General features: G+C 46.0%; 1 protein-coding gene across 1 annotated transcript in view; it reads right to left on the bottom strand.

Annotated features, from left to right (window-relative positions):
- Positions 1 to 12,241, bottom strand: part of LOC126535994 (alpha-N-acetylgalactosaminidase-like) — a 34,893-nt gene extending 22,652 nt beyond the window's left edge. Inside the window, exons 1-3 of the mRNA XM_050182874.3 lie at positions 11,827 to 12,241; positions 9,842 to 10,016; positions 6,034 to 6,208 (exon numbers count right to left, since the gene is read on the bottom strand). Of these exons, the coding sequence (XP_050038831.1) occupies positions 6,034 to 6,208; positions 9,842 to 10,016; positions 11,827 to 12,047 (571 nt within the window). The 5' untranslated portion in view covers positions 12,048 to 12,241. The remainder of the gene's footprint in view (positions 1 to 6,033; positions 6,209 to 9,841; positions 10,017 to 11,826) is intronic.
- Positions 12,242 to 23,656: the final 11,415 nt, after the last annotated feature.

Below are 23,656 nucleotides of genomic sequence, written 5' to 3'. Positions count from 1 at the left end.
TACAACCTTAGACAGATTCTTGGTCAAAGTTAAATCTATACCCGACCGTTGTTGAGTAGTTGAGTGACTTGGATTGGTGTGGCACTTCAAACTGAACTCTTCTAGCACAAACTGAATGACCCATTTCTAGTGTGGGTTTGAAATGTCCATATTGAAGTCTTCAACAGTCATCACAGCGGTAGTGTCATCACGGCTAACCCATGCAACGTGCGTGGTCACAAATTTTTCCATATCACAGTTGGGTGTGCCTGGAGAGATATACACAGTGGATATCACAATTCCTTCTTTGGTGTGTACGGAACAGACAACCCCTCAGTGGGTATATCCTTGTTCTCTTGCGAGTCGGGGGTGTGTGACTGTACATACATTTTGTCCTTTGCATATATGGTTTCAACAAATGATTCCGGTATACCCATCGATTTGAAAGAAGGCACCTTGACTTACTTCATTTATTATTATTATTTATTATTATTATTAGGGGCCAAATGCTTGTAGCCTGTTTCACCTCTCCGTGGGTCTGCCCGGTATTGCACTATCTCCGGCATCGGCCCTTGCTCATGTTTTTTATTGTTGACGCACAAACACGAAAAATACACGGAACCCTAGACATATACAGCTTCGCTGTAAAACGCTCGTGTACCGTGCATTGAATGCAGGCTAAAGAAACCTAGGTGGTCAAAGTTAATCCGAAGTCCCCCGCTACGACTTGCCTCATAATGAGATCATGGCTTAGGCACGTAAAACCCCAGAACTTCAACGCTAAAGCTGCATATCTTTACAATTCGTTCATGTCACTATTCAGAAAAAGGAAACGCACCGAAGCAGTAATGAGTTATTCACGCATTATTCGTAGACGACATTGCTCATGCAATCATTTCATATGTGCTTTCTTCATAACGCAAGAGATTTTCATGATAAAATGTTGGCAGTTTTGCCCGAAGGGCTAAGCACTGACAAGGATAGCAAGGTCTAGCGTGGCACTGGAACTTCTCGGGCGGTGTTCTAGCTATACGCGGTTGCGGACGCGACACACGCGGGTGGGAAAAAATTTTTGACACCCTTACGAGCGTTACCACGCCATGGAGGGGCTTTAATGACATTGCACAGACGCCGCTACGCTGCCCGTAAAAAGCCGCGCCAGTAAAATTAAAGCACTTTCAGGTTTGAGCACTGATAGTGCTTTGCACTTTTATTAATATTTAATCATATGAGAAGATTTAGGATAAAAGGCATGCGCTGTGAATGTTGTGTTTCATGACATTTAATTGCGGGCTGCCATTCCCAAAATTGTGAGGAACAATTTAGTGAAGAACAAGACCTGGTATTAGCAACTTTAGTGATCGAATAGTCTTACAATATAACCCGCATATACAGCCTCTATACGCATATAGCATACACATACCTAAATATATGTGGAGCGTTACGGCGATGCCAATGGCGACGGGCGCGAAAACGTGCTTGGAGTTCAACGAACTCCGCTTCCAGAAACGACCGCTTCTGAAAAAGAGATTGCTTCCTGTCGTGTGGCTGCGGGCAAAACTCCTTTTCGGGAAAAGTCTTGTTGCTCAAAAGACTTTTGAGTGCCCGTGTGGCAGGGGTAGAATCGTTGATCTCTTTTACGGCCGAAAAGGAGTAGCCTCGAAACCAGTGGGCGCCAGCAGTTATCATAAATTTAAGAAAATAAGCAAGTGCGTGTTTCTCCTGCCGCCTAGGCTCATCATAAAAAATAGTTAGTCTCGTAGAAGGTGTAGTAAACCCAGTAACATTCATTTTCTTATGTACTCTCGTAAGCAGGTCGAACGGGTCGGCGATGTCACATGGTGTTGCTTACAGAGGCGCTTCACATGGACGAGACATTAAAGTTTCTTACTCTGGCGTTGTTAAATTTATTTGAAAAGCATAGGTTACAATAAGCATAATTTTGCCGATTTTGTTTCGAACGCTAGCGCCACGTTTTCGGTCCAGAAGGGAGCACTAAAAAAAGATCGTCGGTACCGTGTGTCTGCTGCGCAACACCTCATCATTAATAAGTCCTTCAATTTTGTAAAACACCTCTTACGTAGAGGAGTTTTTGCGTGCTCGTGTGTCAGGGGCATAACATTTGTTAGCCGGTGAAAAGCAGTGACCGAAGAAAGATAAATAAAGACAGCGCTGTCTTCGTGTGTCTGCGCTTCTTTCTACACCCTTGTTAAGTCGCGCTTACAGATTCTATCATGGATTCAAACCAACTAGCCCGTCAACGTGTTTTAACCTAATTAACCAACACGGTGCCACGCGCGCACAGCTAAACATGAGCACATCTCACTCGATGACGGCGGAAACTGTCTGTGAAAACGCTGGAGTCAGGAATCGCGGCAGCAGCCGCGAGCCAATTGACCTCCGTGCATCTGTCACTTCAATGCGAACGAAACGTCGAAAGCACAGCTCATACTTAGCCACCGGCACTACGAGCACTCTGCAAACATCGCAGATCGCTTTGAAGATTAGGCCCGCACGGGCACCCATGGCCACGTCGCAGATCGCTTTCAAGACACACGAGCGCCGGCAACGCGTCCCTACGGCGCCGCCTTTGGCGGACGCCGTAGGGACGCGTTCGAGAATGGCGTCTGCAAATCGCGTGGCCAGCGCCGTAGTAGACGCGGTGGTTGTCTCCATATTGTGTGGAGCGGTGGGCGAGGAGGACATCGAGGAACCCTAGTAGCCGCCGGAGAAGAACGCTCCTCCTCTTTTGCCTGACCTCCCTGCCTCTCGCGCCACAGGAGGAGGCACTCAAGCGACTTTCCTTAACTTTCCTTTCTTTAGCTCACTATCATCATCATCACTCATCCGGGCCGCGTTCCTCGCTCGCGCACGCGAGATTGAACCGCGTTCGCCGGCTCACCCCCCACACGCTTTCACTCGTACGGAACCACACGGCGACGGCAGAAATGCGCCTGGAGTGTCCATATCATTTACATCGCAATAAAACAGAAGATCGGCCCACGCAACAGCTCGCTTTTTTTCCAGAAAGTTTGCCTTCGTGCATCGATTTCGCCGCCAGCATTTCTCCGTAAACATTACGGTTACATATGCTGTAGTTGCCCGGAAGCGCGAGAAGCAGTCAGGGATCTTTTAATGCTATCCCGTTCCACTCTTACGGGCGACGCTTAAACGTCCTCCTTTCTTTTTGTTTTTTGCATTCGCCATCATCGCAATGTTGCCGCCATGAATCTGATCCCGTGGCCTCGTGCTTAATTAGCCGCGCAATGCCGCAGCCACCAAGCCATTACGGCGGGTGGCCAGCCAGCCAGCCAGATTCAAAGTGCCTAAAGTACTGCTGATGGAGTTGCAACTAATACTCCTGTCACGCGGGCACCCGCGAACTCCGTTGAGCATGAAACTCCCTAACGGAGATTGACGGCAATGGAGTTGCGGCTGTGCTACACGGCACAGCGTGAGCTTTCAACGGGCGCCGCACGGGGTACAAACGGCGCTGCTGCGCTTACTTCCGCGTGCAACTGTTCACATATACGGTCGCCGTTAAAGTAATCTATGTGCATTTTTTTAACGCAGTATGTAATAATATAAAATCACAGCGAGAAACTTTGCGGTACGTTACCGCAAGACTTTTGTTTTCCAAGCATAGCGAAGTTGCAAGCGATGCTGGCCACACTGCGCTCTTGCTTTCGTGCGTGGGTAGAGCGGGTCACGTTGTTGGGTCGGTGCGCTTCGAGTTGTGATTCCGCTGTGTAATCGCGCGTGTCTGTGTGTTCGCGGTGCGCCGGGATCGCTCATGGTGCGTGTCACCCGGAGAATTTTACCCGTACGGCTTGAACGATACGTGCGGCTCCCGTGCATATAAAAACAAACAAAATGGCGGAACGACGTTTCCCGATGCAGCGTGGCGAAGTATTGGTGTAGAGAGTACAGGTGCTGATGCCCTTAAAAACAAATTAAAACTTCCATTATGTGGCATATATCCCAAGGCAAAAAAAATAATAATGCTAAAATTTGTAAATGAACCAGTTACGACGATTTTACTAGCGTAGTTTTCTGCAGAACTGTAGCTGCCTGTGAACGAGAGTACTCCATCCAACCGTAATGGTCATTGCCGAACTCCCTTCGCCCAAAATCTCCATTTAACGTCCATGGCGCAAGGGAGACGGTGTGACACGGAGCGCAACTCCATTGGCGTAAAGACGAAGGAGTTCAACGGAGTTCGCGGGTGCCCGTATGACAGGGGTATTAAGACAAGTTAAATTTACATCTGTTGCAGTACTGCATGTAAATATGAACTAGAGTACGGTAGATAGCTGGGCGAGTCGGTACATCTGCATAATTATTACACACAGAGCGCACTAACAAACACAGACGAAGAATAGAGATACTATAGCGCTCGTGAATAGCGCTCGTGTTTTGTCTCTATTCTTCGTCCGTGTTTTTTAGTGTGCGCTGTGTGTAATAATTATGCGTAAATATGAGGTGCGAATTCTCTCGGTGAAAAATAATTCTCTTTTAGATGTGTTTACAGGAGATCTACGCCTGCAGGCTGTGCAGGCTGCCCCTCTTGTATTAAGAGTGCATAAAACTTAAATGTGCATAAATGCACTACAAGTGATTCTAGATGAAAAAGAAAATAAAGATGTATCCTAACCTTTTCCAAAGTCCACAAGTATCACTGGACAGGTGCAGACGATGTTGCGCACTGAGAAACTAAACAGTAATATATTCTGTATCCGCATCGCCCTCAAATGCATGCGGCTCCAATAATTATGTCGCCTCCAACTTCGCTTGAGTTTTGCAAATGGTATCGCAAGAAACGCTAGTCGTTTGGGTCAACATATGGAAAGAGAGGAGCGCGAACGCTTACTTAGAAGTATATGCGACAACTTTCCCTGAGCTCCACAAGCATGTCGGTCAATGCTTTTAGAGCGAGCAGACAACCTTAGCATGCAGCGTTGATGCTTGCGCAATTTGCATTCACGGCGGTTATGCTGCTGTTCAACGGCGCAGTCTGAACGACGTCGCTTTGTGCAGAGTTTCTTGGCATACACCGGTATACTGAACTGGCATGTACGTCTGGCTGTAGCTAGCTCTCTGGCTTTGGCCAACACTTCGTAGGTGAAAGGTCTGGGCGCTTTGAGGCCTGACGTCAGCCGCGAAGGCCGAGATGAAGCAAACGACGCTTGCTTCCTACAACGGGAATTCAGAGGAATAGCATGCGATGGATGTTCACTTAGAGCATCAGCCTTCCTAGGTGACGTGACAGTCAGTGCACGCGTGTCTCTTTTCATCCCCGAGATGTTGCTCCGGCGTCATGCCGTATGCGCACGCGAGAAAATGTATAAGGCCTCACCGACATCGTGCAACGCAGTGAAAGGGAAGTGACCTCATTCGCCAAATTTTCTTGAACATATAGTTAGGCCTCAAATATTAGCGCTTTCCCTCTTCTGACGTACAAGCCAACGCTATGATCCTAAACGTTTTAGCACAACCCACACGTACTGATCAACCGCAACTAAGCGATGTTAGGTCAGGAGGTTGGCGTTTAACACGTTTGCGATGGCATTAGAAGCCTTATTATTTGCGGACCCTCTCGCACTTTCTTGACCGTGGCTCTGCCTTGCCGAATAACTCACACTTGAAAAAAAAGAAAACCAAAGTTACGTCCCCTGTAGCGAGTCGAACGTCGGTATACCCGGCACATTCGTTACGGTGGGGCGAGCAAATGATAAAAATAAATGCCTCAGCCCGCACCATGTATATATAGCAGGCTGGGGCCAAGCACAGCGGCCCGATGCTCTGACCACTAGATCATAATTGCCCATACGCACGTCCGTCATGCCGACGCCATCCGAGCTCCTTGAGATGATCGACGCGTGTGTCGTCACATTGCATAGCACGTGCACGCGCGTCAGTTTCGTTTTCGTCAAAGATGCGGCAACAAAATAGGCAAATTTTTAGCATTTTATATTAATCGCTTCACATAAATTCCAAGATGTGCGTTGGATCTGCATATTTTTTTTTTTTATGGAAATGAAAGAGAACACTTACGCCTCTTGTATTCCCGGATGCTGGCGTAGCAGCCATCCATCTTGACCATGTCCGCACCCCAATCGGCGAAGGTCTGAGCGTCCTCTCGCAGGTGACCCTTGCTGCCACAGTAGCCTGCGCACGTCTTTGTCCCTACGTCGCCGTAAATCCCCAGCTTCAAACCACGAATGTGCATCTAAGATGACCAGACAAGCGGAAAAAAAAAAAAACAAGTGAGAGAAAGAGAATGCAGTATGGTTCCAGCAATATAGTGACATTTTCGTGGTACAGTGGTGTCGTCATGAATTCTTAGGATCTTTGAGCGGCTTTCCGCTATATCTCGAAGCGTGAAGAAGCCGTGTGCGAATTTCTCTAGGGTCGCTCCTACTGATGTGAAGGAAAAAAAGCAGGTCGCCTTCAATTATTTCCCTGTTGTTGGAAAACGACATCCATCAGAAGTACATACTGTCACTTGAATGGCTACATGCATGGTTGTGCAAATGCTTTTTTAATGCGTTAGCATGAAAACTTATTTGCAAAGTAAAGTAAATGCAAAATAAAAGCATATGCAAAGCAGCGTGTGCCAGAGCCCGGAATTTCTTTTAGAAACGTAACGATCAGTTACTATAATATAACAGCTACCTTGCGCATATCTCATATGATTACAAAAGAAGGAACTTGTAGATGCCCGGTCTTTCCTTTTCTGTTTTTTTTTTTTTTTTAGACAGTAATCCGTAATTTTTGTTTCTTACGGCGCGTCATACGAACTCCACGTTGGAATCAGCTAGGATGAAAGCTGACGTCATGATTCTGCAGTGCAGCCTTCGTGGGGGCAGTCACTAAGAAGTTGCTTTAAAAGGCAATTATTAATGATTACAAAATAAAAGTTAAGTTGCGTACAGCTCCCTAAAATATACGATTTTTTCGGACAGCTCTTTTCTGCTTACTTTCTTTGTTCTTCAGTTAGTAATACGTAAACGTTGCCCCTGACGTCGCATTTTACCCTCTCCACGTTGGAGGCCGGCTAGGAGTTTGTGCGACAGCAGTGGCGGCGGCTAGTCGCGCGGTATTTCTTTTTGTGCCTCGTCGCCACAGGTTTGTCGGAGAAGAAGCATGCCTGATGTGAATACACGGACAGAACGGCGAAAACTAGCATTTACTTCACGGTTGCTTTCGCTGTAATAAACACGGCAGAGTTATGCGACCTTACATAATCACAGTCCAATATTCAGCGAAGCTGGTTCTGTCGAGCATTGGCATTAAGTATTTCAATTTCCTGTAATTAAACCGTGAACAATTAAATGTTCACTATGACCCACCCGCGTGAAACGTTCCTGGCATAGAACGCTTTCAAGTACTGGTTTCAAACATTCTATATACAAAGAGCACGTCGCCCACAGGCATTAGAATTCGCAAGAACATCAGCCATTTTCACCAAGTTTTGACATGGTGGCATTATAGCTCTTTGCGGACAGCCTTTGCCGTTTGTAAAAACCACAAATAACGTTCCGGAGTGCTCGTACGCGTAATTTACTAGAAACATCGTATTTAAGCCTCACACTTTGAACTTCGGCTACACGTCACGCATCATCATCGTCGTCGTCGTCATCATAATCATCATCAACATCAGCCTACATTTATGACTACTGCAGGACGGAGGCCTCTCCCAGCGATCTCCAATTGCCCCTGTCTTGCGCTAGCTTATCCGAATTTGCGCCTACAAATTTCCTCATTTCATCACTCGATCGAATTTTCTGCCGTCCTCGACTGCGCTTCCCTTCCCTGGCACCTATTCTGTTATTCTAATGGCCCGCGGTGATCTGCCTTACGCATTACGGCTTCTCCAGCTCCATTTTTTTATCTTAATGTGAATATTTGCTCCGGAATGCAAACAGTGCCGGAATGCAAACAGCAATTCTATGGATTCACACTGTCAGAGGAGGAAGAAGTTTGATGTTTCTCGAAGGAAGAATGGTGAGAAGAGTTTGGTTTGTAAATGCAGGGAGAAGCATGAAACATGTTATAATAAATATATTTAGAGCTTATAAACCACTTGTTTACGTCGCCGTGGACATACTCATTCTGGGTTTGTGCAAATTTCGAGCTCGGGATAATATGATATATCATACGCCGTTCCGAAAGAGGAAGCTTTTGCTCGGGGCCAACTGCAATTTCCCCATTCAAATATATGCAAAACGCCGAACTGCTCTTAGAGACAACCGCTATAGGCCGGTTTGAATTAATTTTGTTGCACTTTAGAAGAGGAGTTCTGTGCCAGCAACTCTCAGGCGTTTAATTCGGAATTTATTCTTAAAATGTTTTACAAATATTGCCGAGAATTGGTGAGTTTAAAAACATTTAAGCACAAGATTTCCAAATCCATTACTCTGCACTAAAATATGTCGCAGTCCTGTAAACTGCATCTGCTATATCATCTAAAGCGGCCAAATTCAGTATGTTAGTTTGCAGGTTACGAAGAATTGTTTCAAAGCTTACGAGGGCTTTACAAAAATCCTACTCGAAAACTAGATACATATCTCAGCGTGCAATGCATCACATCAATTTGAGTGGTTTACATGTCATAATAGGTGCACTTTACAGAATGGTGATACTTATTATTGAGTTAAAGAGTTAAAAACTTGGTGCCTAATTATTTCTTTCTTTGTCAGTTTTCAGGTATTTTTTAAAAAATAACTTATGGCTATATTAAATAGTTGGCAGTTTCGCCAGAAGGGTGAATCAATGACAGGGTTAGGAAGGTTTAGCGCCTCTCTTAAACTTTTCGGACGGTGTTCTAGCTGTACGCGGGTCCGACTAACGCGGATGCGACATACGAGGGTGCGCCAACATTTTTGACAACCTTACAACCGTTAACAAACCATGTAGGGCCTGCAATGACATTGCACAGACGCCACTACGCTGCTCGTAGAGAGCCACGCCAGTAAATTTACAGCGCTTTCAGGTTTGGGCATTCATATTGTTTGGTGCTTTCATTAGTATTTAATAGTATCGGAAGATTTAACATAAGATACATGCGCTTTGAATGTTATGCTTCATGGCATTTGTTTGCGGGCTGCCATTCTAATAACATCCAGAAGAATAATTCAGTATAGAACATAAGACCTGACTTGTGTAACTTTCTAGGTTGAGTAGTATATGATCGACCTTGCATATACGGAAGCATAAACATATAGGATACATATACCTCAACATAGGGGGAACCTCGCTTATAATGTCCGTATAATTGCTATCGCAACGAAATCTGGGCCCGAATTCACTAAAAGCACTTAAGCTAGAAGTATTAATAAAAGAAAATTTAAGCCAATCCTGATATTAGCGAAGGCGGCCGGCCAATGGCAACAACAAATTACGAATGATAAGCTTCGTGGATTCGGTACCTGCCTCCTTCAGTCGCTAGATTTTATTTTTTTTTCTCTTAACTGTAAGAAATCTGATGAAAGTCGGGGCAGTGAAAAACTAGCAAAACAATTTATCTATCCCACGTGTTTACATAGCACATCCCGAGCTAAAGCTTTCTCTTAAACGCTCTCGATGTCAGTGACTTGTCTGCAGAAGACAGCAATTAGCCCAAACGGCTTGGTCACATAAATTCAATGTACTAATGTAATAAAGTACCATGCACTAATAATGTAATGATGTACAAACGTATGAGTCGTGTCGTCATATTGCACCGTAACACTGAAATTATGTCACGATCTTACAGTCATTTCTCGGAGACGAATTCTGCAACATCTTTTAGATCTCGCTTCCCTGGTTTCGTGTATTTGCATGTCATCGCGGTGGTCATCGCACTTTTGATGGCACTCACGAAGTCGGCGAGGTGCTTGATGCCGTTGGGGAATCGGGTGCGATTCGCCTGCAGCCTTCCGGTCACGTCGCGTTTCTGCGTCATCCAGCAGTCGTCGATGTTCACGTACTCGTATCCCACGTCCCGGTAGCCTTCGTACACGAGAGCGTTGGCCATCTCCTTGAACAGCCGCTCGCTGCACACACCGCAGGCATCGATTCGCAGCATGCAGGTGTCATTCGGCCAGCTTAGCCGTGCCGTACCCATTCATATACTTACTCAACGGTGAAAGTGAACTTTCGTTGTAGTGTAAAACGCGGCCTTGATAACTTCTCAATACGAACGAGTCAGTCCGCAAATAGAAATCAGTCTTTTTGAAAGCGTGTGTTTGCAGGGCTGTGATATTTATAGTAATATTTATAATATTTATTTCAGAGAGAAGATTATATGAAAACTGCAACATTTAGCATTATCAGTACAATATTGCAGCCAGGGAACTGAGGTTAAAGGCGATATCGCCTGAAAAGACCTCGTACCATGGATCACAAACAGCAACTAACAGCGGGGAAGAACATGGGTCACGTTTACGGAAGAAGAACAACAAATAGAAAAAAGAAATAACAATAATTGATAAGAATTTTAGATTACACTATCACGGGGGGTACATAAACGAGCACATTAACACAAACTTTAATAAAATACAAATGATACAACTTAAATGGATAACAAATCAGTGCACTGACTTTTATACGTAATGCAGGAGTTACATTGGTAATTAATCCAGCACAAAGTTAATAGGCTAAGAAATTAACAGTAAAACGTTTCTAACTTTTTTTTTTCTAAACATATGCACTATTGTAAGACAAAGCCAGTTCAACAATTTCAGGTTGAGTATTAAGGAAGTCCAGTATGCGGTAACGAAGTGATTGCAGACCGTATGCAGTTCTGGTTGTTTTCCAGACTAATGTTGCCCGCTGTACTTCGTAGCGGCCCTCTGGGAAAATCTAAGAATCCAGAAATGCTGCTCCGTCTTTGTTCATGTGTTTAGATTATCATATAGGCAAACGCTGATTAAAATACATAAAAAATGGGTAAAATCATGTTACTACAGAAAAAAAAAAACATTGATTGATCCTACCGTCCTAAGTTCTTGATGAAGCGGAGAGCCTTTTTCTGTAGAATGTATAGTTATCATTTTCAACACACGAGAAAACATCAAAAGAATTCGCTATTCTTGAGAAGTGTCTTACATAACTGCCACTGATGCGAACTGAAGCTGGAAGTATTTTGATGATAATCGACGTCGATTAACCAACCACAAACCACCTCAATGCTTTTATTTTTTTTAGAAAGTGAAAGACTGATCAAATTCGATTCCTGCGCCGAATGTGGTCACGTCCTTGGACCGGTATGATAACCAGTGCAATCAGGAGAGGTTCAACTTGCTTAGGAATGTCTGGTTGGGTCACGTTAAGCGTGAGACTTTCACTTTCACTTTAACTTTATTTCCTTAAAGACCGCTCTTCGGGGTATAACATAAGGGGTGGGCCACAAAGAATATGAGAAACAAAGAATATCAAAATGTTACAAGGCATAATGCGAGGCAATTTCTTCTATGAAGGCGGATGAGATGGGTATAGAAACGATGTTGTGCGCTGATATGTTTGCGGCCGCCATTATGCGGCAACCACATAAAGCGTATTCTCGACGTATTTTCGACGTCGACTCGTCTAATTTGTGCAGTGTGAGAGCAACACTTTATTTCCGGCCGAAGTGGATCGCGTGTAGTTAAAGACATAGTCGGTTAATATATGCGCATTTTGACCTCTGGCAACGACGTGCATGCAGATGGCACAGTGTGTAACTGTTGAGTCTGCGTCGCAAATACGTCGAATATATACGTATCATGTGGTCACTGCGTTAAAGGAACCCAGTTGGAAGCGTGCACTGCACTTCCGTCAAAAAAAAAAAAAAAAACGCAAGCCACTGCATACAAACTCACTAACCTGATACAGTTGTCGGGTTCGTTGACGCAGTCAATGTTGCATCCGAAACGCTCCCAGGACAGCCATCCCATGGGCGGCGTCCTGGCCAGACCGTTCCCCAAGCAATGAGCCGGCTGCGCCCCCGTAAGCAGGAGAAGCGCGAGCCGTAGCGTCGGGCTCGGCCACCTCCGGGTCCGCGTCGCGGTCGCGCCGGCGGCAGCAGCTGTCGGTCGTCGTTCCATCTGGACAATCTAAGAGTGGACACGACGAGGGCGGGGTTTTCTGCAAAACGAAAAAGCGTATGCCAGGCTCGGCACGAACATTCAATAACGAAAATAATAACAAGTTTAAGAACGCACTCTTAAACGTTCCTAGTCTGCACTTCTGCTGGGGAATTAGAACCAAACCAGTCATTTCAGCATGGCTGGCCAAGCCGGAGTGCGAGAAGCTCGGCTGTATCACTTGTACACCGAATGGATGCTTTCGCTACAGGGCGTGTTTCGCGATGGAACAAACCATTCGGACGTTCTGAGTGAGGACCAGCTGCGTAGGCAATACCGCTTCGGACGCGACGGTATCGTGCATATCACAGAAGAGATGCATGAGGACTTGGAGCCCCGGATCTATCGAAGCATGGATGTTCTTCCGATGCTTCAACTTGCTGCAGGTGCTCCAGTTTTTTCCAACTGGAAGCTTCTTGATTACAGTAGGCGGTGCTATCGAGGTTCGTGAGCCCACAGCTTCAAGAATTGTGCGTCGCGTAGCAAACACCCTCAAGAGGCATGCAAAAATATTCATAAGTTAGGCTTTGTTTGAATGATATCATAATGCGATCACACTGTCATTGTGCTAAGATAGGTGCCAGAACGCAGGAGCACGCACACAGACGCTTATAATGAGGGCAACAGAGTTGATTAGCGGCGCCGGTACTTTTCGGAACTGGTGGTTCCCCAGAGATTCCCTAGCTCTACTGCTCAGTAGTCGTTGACTAGGGAACACTTAATACAGCGTTCTTAAATTAGTTATTTTCGTTATTAAATGTTCGTGCAAGCAGCCCCTGATGCTCGCAGGCGGGCTTTAGGAAGGAATGGAAAATGTCAAGAGGGGGGAGGAGAAGTGTGGAATGAGTAAAAGCGGGAGAGAGAAAGAGCTGGCTCTTTACACATACATACGCCTCTATGTCGTGGAAGGTTGTGGAGAGACTTGGAATCATCTAAGCCCGAATGCCAGTATACCGTTACGCCACCAGAGGGTCTCGTGAGCTTAACGGTGGCGTAGCCTCAGAAGAGCAAGACGAAGAAAATGAAAGCATAAAGACGTGCGGTGGGGGAGACTCGCTATAAGGCACGCGGAGATTTGACAGGCGACCGTAACAATATTGCGCGACCGGCATCCGTCCGTGCGGCTAAGCGGTGGCAGGAAAGATTAGCGATTGCGACAGGCCTACATACCTGTAGCTGTAGCGGCGACTGTCGGGCGCAATACGTAAGAAGATGCGTCTTGACATCTGGGCGGACCGGGCTGCGCCCGAGCGTTTTAACGGAAGCCAGCAATATGAGACCTTGACGAGCGCGGTTCTCACGCATCTGTTGAGGAAGGAGCATAAGGAACGAGGGAGTAAGTACAGCGTGCTGAAGAGAACATAAAAATGTATACACAGGAGCATGTAGTGCAGTGCAAATGTTGTTGGCCTGCCGGTTTTTTTTTTTCTCTCCCTCCTTCTCGTTACTTGTATCTTCCCTTGCTATCACTTGTTTCCATCTCAACCTTCTACTCTTTTGAGCCGGAGCTTTCTCTCCCAACTTGCACCTATGCTATAGGTGACTTTACTCTCCCGTAGGATCTACATCCACTCCGTTGTTATTTGAATTGAATTGAATTTTGGGGCTTTACGTGCCAAGAACCCGACTTAATGATGGGGTACGCCGTTGTGGAAGACTCCATATAAATTTTGGCTACGAGGGGATCTTTAACGTGTCCCCGATGCACGGGACCCGGGCGTTCTTACATTTCGCCCCCATCTAAATGCGGCTGCCCAGGCCGGGGTTTCACCCCGCGACCTTGTGCTTAGCAGCACAACACCATAGCCACTAAGCCACCGCGGCGGGAGCCGTTGTTATTTGCGGAAATACATATATGAACCTGGCAAATCTCTAACTCTACACGATACCCACTTTGGTGGGAATCCCCTTAACTCTCCCCAGTAGAGGGTAGCCAATAATAACTGTACTTCGAATTAACTTACCTGTCTTTCTATATGCCCTTTCTCTCTCTCTTCATGTAGGCATTAGAGAAACTCTATAATATAATCTTGACACTCGTTTTGCCTTCGCGCATCTCGCTGACTGACTTACCAGAAATTTTCCAGACACTGGACGCCACCTGCAACCAAGTAAATCAAAATGAAAAAGTGCGTGCTGCCGCTAATGCCCGAAAACGAGCAAAGAACGAGCCAAATACGAGTCCGGATATCATCGGCGCCATCTGTTGCAGCGGTGAAACTCACGAAGCATGTCGAAGCATTAATAATATTCTTTCGACGAAGAGGTTTACGTGCACAACCAACGCATCGCATTTTTTAAATTATTTCTTTGAAATGACAGAAAATGGCGATGTTGGCGCAAAGATGTGGCTACTTTTGTCTCATAAACAGGTGGTGCTATCGCCTTTGATTGCGCGGTGAAATCAGAACAACAATCTGATTATGAGGCACGCCGTAGCGGGCGACTGCGGATTAATTTTGACCAGTATCGGCACCTAAATTTAGCACGCGAGAGCTCTTATGGCTGTCGGCATCTAATCCATGGCGTCGACCTCAGCAGCGCGACGCCATAGCTACTAACCTAAAGCTGCGGGTCGGTCGGCACTCGAGTGACGTTCATACTTTACTACTTTCGTGCACGAACATGCTCTCGCAAAGCGACCTGTGCAGTTGCAGACATAGAGCGCGTCGAAAGATTAGAAAAATGGAAGTTTTGAGAAGTCACGGAAACAGAGGACAGAGAAATAGGATTGGTGCATGATGCACGCAGGTCACTTCTAACCCAACCCGCACATGCGCTCACCTAGCCTCTCCCACTGCGTTGCCCAAACGTGCAGAACACGGTGGCATGTTTACGTAGAGTGGTTCGTCTGGCAAATACCTGTTGACACGTGACGTTTAGTGCACGAGCCACGGAGAGGATCAGTAAACAACTACATCTACCCGCGAGTCAATACAAGACTGTTTACCCAGTTGACAAACGTTCGCGAAGAATAGCAAATCAAGCTTGGGGTAGGAAGTGAGTTATTAATCTTGCCAGTCCCTACTACTCAATGTTTATCGACGAACAACCTTGTTCTGATTTATCATCTGTTTCAGAAGCACATATTTAGTTTTTTTAGCTATTTAGTAGAACATAGTAGTTATTCGCAGCGACAATGATTAGTGCCCCAGATTAAATACTAAATGCTGCAGATCACCAAGTTCTTGGTGTAAAATCTCTTTCTTTACAAAGAGGATTATCGCTTCGAAACCACTCAGAATAAAGCAGGGGCATGCCCCACTTCACAGACGGCTATTGTCTCTAGAACACAATCGCACGGAAAGAAAGGAAGCGTCGTGTCATGTCTGAAGCGCTCCTGCCGTGCACTTCTTTCTTCGTCGTCCCTTGTCTTACCGCTGAGTTTTGTTTGTAACCATGAAAGGAAATGTCATTGCGCCTTTGCGCGCACTCGTTTATAAAATTTGAAACGCTGGGCACGGATGGAAAAATTCAGTGTGACCCACATGTCCTATCCTTTGTCTTCGCGGACATTGTGCATCCGTCAGCATGAAGTCTCGAACGTTGGACAACACCGAAATAGAATATGTGCGACATCAGTTTCATACAAGTTTTCGTCGGATTTACTTCGTCAAACTTGCATGTTATACCAGAAAGCGGACCACAGATGTGGTTACGGCTCAGAAGAAGACAGCGAGGTACCCGTGAGCTACAGAGCCCGCTTTGTCACTTGCTTCTATAAGACAACGTAGTGACATGCGTTGAACGTAACAAGCGTTGTACAAGTAATCGTGAATATACAGGAATTCTCAATGTACTGAAGTCGCCTGATATTAAAATGCTGAATCGTGTCCAGGTGCTTCAGAACAAATCGTAGAAGTATCCTTGAGGTGTCCGCCATAATGAATCCGCTGAGAGGAGGGGTATCGTGACAGTCCTGACATAATGTCACCCATTATTACGGCAAATCAGTTCTATAAGGGCCTATGTTGTTTAATTACGCAGTCAGTAGTTTTATACGTTATTCTCTGAATATTGAATCGAATTCTTGGGTGACAAAGCTAGAGATCGCTTGTGCTAAACTTGGCATAGATATGCAGATAAATAATGAAATATTGCAAGGAGTGTTTGCCGTTCTGCAGAATCGTTAGTATTTAATCCACCATCACAACTCATGAGCACCCGTTCTGATAAACCCCTATGCAGTGTGAACACTTTCTGATTCAAGCATTCTTTCGTGGGATGAAATAAAGAAAATAAAGTTAAAATTAGACCTTGTCATTGCTTCTAAACGTCTGCAAGCCGTCTTCAGGCGTCTTCGAGTGCTCGAATGTGCGCATACCTTTATTGCCTAAAACTTGGAGTACTGTAATATAAAGGCGTAATATAAAAGGCAAGCGATACTTTTGTTTAAAATATGCGTATAATATAAGAATGAATAAAGGGTGAAACGAGTGCATTATTACATTACAACCACCATTATAATCACATGCCACATGTCAATTATTTTTGAGAAGTATACTGGCACAAACGTTCTTCTTGCTTGTTCTTTTGTTAATTACTACGACTCGGTGCTGACAGCAGGCGTACCGATTCGGTAGGACTTAATAAAAAGTACTAATTGTATAGTTTATTTAACGAAACCACCTCAGAGCGCGTGCCATTCGGAGCGCGGCTCCGGGCGTGCTAAAATGGAAATCGGAGTTGTGGTCACGTGGTAACTAAACCGCTGCTTATGCGCGGGTCGGTCAGCACGGTCATGTACGTTTCACCCAGCGCGGACGTGGCCTAGCTGCTGCTGCGGTTTCAGGACACAGCGTGACCGTGTATGTAGCCTAAAGCAGGCATATATATATTATGAACTCGCCGAGAAACAAGATTGAGAAGGTGAGCGTGTGAGAGGGGCACACACCAATGACTTGTGACAGCACGTCACCACCATCTCCAATTTCCATGACGTAACGAGCAGTTCTGCTTAGTAGGCACTACGCCACGAAGCCGTGACACATTTGGCGTGCTTTTTAAACTGACTTCATTAAAATACCAATAACTATTTTTTGCGCGTTCGATTAACTCAGGTGTCACGGACAGACGGGCAGACGAACGGACGGATAGACAGGTCAGGAGTGGATACTTGCCCAACTTTGCAGAATCAGCGCTCAAATGTTCCTTTAGAGCAGTTGCACTAGAAATTCCAGTTTCTTAAAACTTCGCGCTCACGACACCCACAAGTTGCTCCTTGCTTCCTCCAAACGACAACTTTGTGGCACGTTGTGTTTTGTCAGGTCGTTAGGCGAACTTTCTACGTGATTCGCTTGTAAAGCTCTGAACGAGAGAGAAAACAAACTTTGTTGTTGCTCTAAAAAAGCTTCTCGTTAGGAGCAGTGTGAATCACTTCCCTCTCTGAAACACTTGTATAGGTAATTTGCCGCACGCAAACAATGAAGTTAACCTACACACTTCTAGCTTTCTGTACTGGTCAGTCATAACATGGCCCCTATTCTCGTTTAATATAGTGTAGCGTTATATTCATTACCGCCAGTCCTCATCCGCATTAGCCATCACCGTCGCGCGTATGCATGTGACCCGAGCCACATCAGACGCGTTCTCGTTCTCCGTCGGGCTGACCGCTGCTCCGCTCGTCGCTTCGCCCGCGCGCTTCCTTCCCGAATAAATGCAAGAACGACGGTAGGGTGGCTAGAAGGGGAGGTGTGAATACCGGCGGCGCTTTCCTTCGGGCGCGCGTGACCCCCTTGCGCACCGATGCCACCAGGGGGAACGTGGCGCTGCTGCTCGCGGCGTGGTATTACGGCGTGGTACTCCCGCGCTGGCCTGCGCTCTCCGTTGTCAGTTGGTCTCGTCGCCTGTTTTGGAGTGTTCCTCCCGCCATTCCGTCATTCGAGGGCGAGATGCTGTGGACCACCAAAGTTATGTTGAGCACCGCAGCGACGCACGGCTAGATTATTACATTGCAGGTTATGTGGCGAGAAGGCGTGTTTTGCCCACACATTGTGAAGACTACGAAGCACCATAAAGGCAATATCCCCGGAGAGCTTCCACCAGAGGCATCCAAAGAGTGGGACCTTGAGGGCCTTTTATATCCCTCAGAATCGTTCTATAAGCTGGACAATGCCCTTGAAAACAAACTCACTCGTTTATTCAGTGTAACACTCGCCGTGGTTGCTCAGTGGCTATGGTGTTGGGCTGCTGAGCACGAGGTCGTGGGATCGAATCCCGGCCACGGCGGCTGCATTTCGATGGGGGCGAAATGTGAAAACACCCGTGTACTTATATCTAGGTGCACGTTAAAGAACCCCGGGCGGTCAAAATTTCCGGAGCCCTCCACTACGGCGTGCCTCATAATCACAAAGTGGTTTTGGCACGTAGAACCCCATAATTTTTAATTCAGTGTAACACGCTAGCATGCCAAAGCTGTGGCCGAGATTTTGCAGTCAATTGGTTAAATGTCAAAGATTGGTTGCCTAGACCATTCTGCTACCCTGACAGCCTCAGTTATACGTTTTTATTGCCTCACAAGGATTCACTTTTTGCTTAAAAGTTTCAATCAGCAGAGCAGTGAGAAGAAACGGAAAACACTGAAACCTTGTGTGTTGTAAATATTCTTGCTCACTTGTAAATAAACGATTTCATGACCAGATCTGTTGCTTCACTGTCTGCAATCATAGTAAATTCCTTATATGAGCGTCAAAATGACATGCTACAGGTCTGCAAGCGCGGACAAAAAGTGGTTTGTAAGTACGCCCAGACTTTATCAGGTAATGTCTGCAGTTTACAGGTCTTACGTCACGCATAGGGTGATTGACTGCTGATCTCGAGGACGGCGGTCGCATCTTCAGGGAGGCGACATGCAAGGCGCCCGTGTGCCGTATGATGTCAGTGCGCGTTAAAGAACCCGAAGTGGTCGAAATTATTTCGAAGCCCCCACTAGCTCCTAACACCCAAAGCCAGCTCACGAGATGCGCACAGAAAAAACGCGTTTGAATCTCGATACAGTGCGAACTGGGCCCGTAAAATCTCACAGGAGTAATGATTTGGGCTGGCATAACATCGTTTTCATGATAAAAATTCATTCTTTGACGCTCGCAGAAAGCGCGGGATACCCGAAACGGGCTCATTTTCACTTCGGTGGTAGAGATGCAGCGGACGCGAGGCTGGCGAGGCGTTCATTTCGGCTGCGTGCTTACCCCGCCTTGGTCAACAGCGCCGCCCCGCGGCATCGGTGCGCTGTGGGGTCACGTTTGCGCCGCCGGTATTCACACCTCCCCTTCTAGCCACCCTAACGACGGCACGTCACGCCGGCAGCCATCGCGTCGTTCCTTAGAGTACAATTACTGCCTCTTTTGGTTCTCCCGGGAGAGTGGCAGAACTTTGCCAGCGTTAAACATAATGCCTCCTCTAATCAGGCAGAAAACGAGAGTTTAACAATTTTCATTTAGCTCCCAATGCACTCACACAGTTCAACATTTGACCTCATGTAGCCCCTCGCATTCACTTGATTTTCTTCAAATATAAACTTGATGAATAATGCAGCTAGCTCTTTTAGAACGCTGTGAGAACTCGTATACAGCATGTCCGAGAGCTTTTAGTCGCAGTGACAGGTTCGCTGTTGCAAGGTTGTCAGATATATATATATATATATATATATATATATATATATATATATATCCTGGGCTAAGTATCCTGGTCCTGGGCCGGGTTCGTGCCCCCGCTCAGGACGAATTTTTCTTCAACTGCGAGGGTTTTCTTTCGAGGAATCCGTATATGGGTTTCCTTTGTAGCAATTGCTACGGTTGGGTGAATGTCTCATTTGCCCTTTATTAATATATATTATATAGAAAGAGAAAGAGAAAATACATTTATTTTCAGAACCTATGTCCGGGACTGTGCTCTAGGGCGAGGGTTGAGAGTCCTCCCCTATGATGGTCAGTAGATGGCGGAGGAGAGCTGTCCACGACGAGGTTGTTTTGCCCAGGTTGGCAACCCAGGGCTACCATGTATGTATGTTAGGATAAAGTGAGTGACTTTGAGGTTGTTGACTCTTGGGCAGTGCCAAGAGGTGTGCGCTAGTGTCGGTACAGAACCGCACACTTGGCAATGAGACGTATTTGTAGCTTGTTGTACTTCATGTAGATTAAAGGTCATTTGGTAGAGTGATTGTGCCTGTCTCAAGGGCACGGCATGTTTTCTCGAAAAAGTATCAGGCTGTCTGGGAGACTCTCTTCTGGCTATACGGAAGGTCTAGAAGCGTACCCTTCGTTCCTTATGGCGTTCTGCACTGTCCGCTGCCGGCTGGCCAATCGCAGGCCAACCCTGGCAAATATTCGGACCCCATGGTACTTTGTGCTTGGCGTGAGACCAGGCTTTGGCCAAGAAGGAGGAGTGACTTGGCATCCATTCCAGGTGGACTGATATGGGGGGGTGTTGACGTCTACAAGAAGCCAGTTAGGCCCGCATGGAGGAGAGAGTTGGTTGCAGAGGAATTCCCATTTGGCCGGCTGCAAGTCTGTGCTGGTTTTTATGACTCAAGAAAGGTGCTCAGAGCCTCCAGAGATGCGGAGTATGTTTAGCTGCCACAACGACGAAGCTAAGGGGTAGCACGGTCAGCGCTTCGCTCAGTCGGCTCGGTGGTGAAGCCTGGCCAGCGTTGTGGCTACCGCTCCTGGCACGAGCGTTGTGCGCACGTACACTATAAGCACATTAGTGTTCCTGATGAGCTGTTGCGTCTACGCACTGGCGTGGAGCTAACGTTACCTAATATGTCACTGGGCGCTGACTCATCTCGAGCACCATCGAGCTGCAATGCCTGCGACGCTACTGACGGCGCTCCCCATCGTCAGACGCCCGGCAGCTTCCGGGGCGCTGTTCCTTCTGGCAAGCAGCAGTGGCCTTGTGTGCACCGTCAGAGGAGTTCAGGCGTAACGCTAAACCTTGCTATCACTGTGAATGTTGTGCCCGTTGGGCGAAACGGTCATTGTATCCTGCTAAAAAATTCTTCCTGCCAAAAATTGTATCCTTCTAAGAATCCAGCAAAGCTATAGAGCTTTTGTTTGCTTGTTTCTTTTTTTTTCAGACAAGTAAGTAAGTTAAGCTCGTTTTTTGTGATTTAACCAAAAATATTTGCTTACTATTTTCTTGTAGTTTTCAGAAAACAATACTTAGATATTTTATTTCATTAAGGGAGTAACTTTTACTCCCCGCATGACTGCAGCTTTCATGAAGTACAACAGTCAAATGTTGAGATGTGTTTGTAACAGATTATACATTAACAGACAAGGCATGCTACCTAGAACACATGCGATGTCACCACGTGTCAAGACATCTGGCGCCAAGACACCTGTCTGGTACTACGCGACACATCCAAGCCATCCACTCTACGAGTTTCTAAAGCCATGCTCTAAGCGGCATATACTCCCCCTGATTGCAGCTGCATCTTATTCAGAAACCTAGACCAATTGGCTCGCGCATACGAGATCTCTCTCCTTATACTTGTGTGGCTGGTGTAACGGCGCACAAATGTTTGTTGACGACATTAAAGCCACGAACAACTCTCATTTCGCGCCCAATACTTATTTATTTATATTCTTATTTATGTATTTATTTATTTATTTATTTATTTTACTTTCTTTCCTTTCTTTTATTTGTGTAGGATACACACAAAAAGTAAATTAGCCAAGGTATTTTATACCTCAGCGCTTCCACAGCAATTCGTTTGTAACGGAAAATAAACAGAGGCCGCATTCGTTTGATTTTTACTTCGCAACGTCTGTCCCGCTGAGTTGCCAATCTCAGCGATAGCGGGGACTCTGTTTCTTACTGCAAAAACGAAGACAATATTGTTACGAAAGAAGACGCAGATGAAACGCTATATACAAGTATATTTACAACGTAATACGCCGCACTTGGCCAAGAGGCAACAGCCCGCGCTAGCTTCTAATCGTCGTCGTCGTCTTCTTACTGCTCGCCTCTTCGTCATCGGTAATACTATTCCGTAGCAATATTTTAAAAATCCATACATAATATGGTGCTACGTTCTACCGATGGCAAACTCGACTGAACTGAATAGCTTGTTCGATAAGGCAAAATATGCTTCTTTTTCTAAGCTATTGAGAGCTCAGGATTATACCCAGGCAAAAAAAGTCCGCCTCCATTCCACACCATCCGGACACAATAAAGGTTTCTATCTATCTATCTATCTATCTATCTATCTATCTATCTATCTATCTATCTATCTATCTATCTATCTATCTACCTATCTATCTATCTATCTATCTATCTATCTATCTATCTATCTATCTATCTATCTATCTATCTATCTATCTATCTATCTATCTATCTATCTATCTATCTATCTATCTATCTATCTATCTATCTATCTATATATATATATATATATATATATATATATATATATATATATATATATATATCTATTCCACCCTGTGAAAGTGGATGTACAGTGAAGCTGTTGCCGACGTTAGACAAGTATCACCACCACAAGCGACATACCTCACGCGCGCACGTGTGTGGGTGGAAGTGCAGCATGCATCCTCATTCTTCTAGGCCCTCGGCCAAGTGCAAGTGCCTACTCAACGAATTGAATTCTTCAAAGCAAACAGAGTCAGAAAATTTGTGAAGTACGATTTGCACACAATCTCCAGACATAGCTTCGGATTGCAATTCGAATATACCAGAAAAAAATAAGTTTATTACACGGAAACTCAAAAACAAACCCCTTTCCAGCTGCTGCTTCAGGTCTGTCCGAGTGGCCGTGGCCGCTAGGTAATGGTACTGTTCTCAGGTAAGCACGAGCCCACGTAAAATCCTGATCAACTAGAGGCTAACAGCTTCGCTGTAAAATGAAAAAAATTAAAACCTGCTTCCATTTGGACTCTTGCGTGATGATTAGGCCCTTGGACGCCCGGTGGACCCAGTTTGCAAATTTTCGCCGGTGCAAACTCAGTTTTTTATTAACTTTCCGCAGACATGAGCTCGCGAGTGGTGCACAACGCGAGAGGCCCCTGAGATTTAGTACGCGCTGCGCTCTCGAGGACTCACACTTGCGGTCTTATGTGCTCGGCGTGTGCCGCCGTCCTCTTCCTGGTAATGGTTATTGCGGCGGGATCCGGACGCGAGCAAATAACTGTCCTTCATGAAGTGCTGACAGCAGGACGCGCGTTTCTTGCGCAGTTCTTGCGCGGCTTTTGCGCGCAGAGGTGCGTTCGCACACGATGCGTTCAAGAAAGGCGCATCTAGCTCGCTTTATGCAATCATTTGCGTTCTCGTTTACTGTACGCTGGGATAAGTTGAAGCTGTTGGTTGCTCCTCTTATTTGCGCGGATTGTGTTGAGACTAAGCTTAAGAGCAAGCAGGCGTCCTTATCTTTTTTGTTACAGCAAATGTCTCGCAAGGACGTGCTATAAATGAGCAGGGAACGCGATTAGAGTGAGCTCGAGCACGTGTATGGTATGCGTAGCTTGTCGAACAATGTTCTTGCGCTCGTAACATATTGTAAACACGGATGCGTTCGCCTTGTACTTTACCCCATGGCATCTAAATATGTGAGGAAC

Source organism: Dermacentor andersoni, chromosome 4 (genome assembly GCF_023375885.2).
Source record: "Dermacentor andersoni chromosome 4, qqDerAnde1_hic_scaffold, whole genome shotgun sequence".
Classification (NCBI taxonomy): Eukaryota; Metazoa; Arthropoda; class Arachnida; order Ixodida; family Ixodidae; genus Dermacentor; species Dermacentor andersoni.
This window is presented reverse-complemented; position numbering and strand designations above follow the sequence as displayed.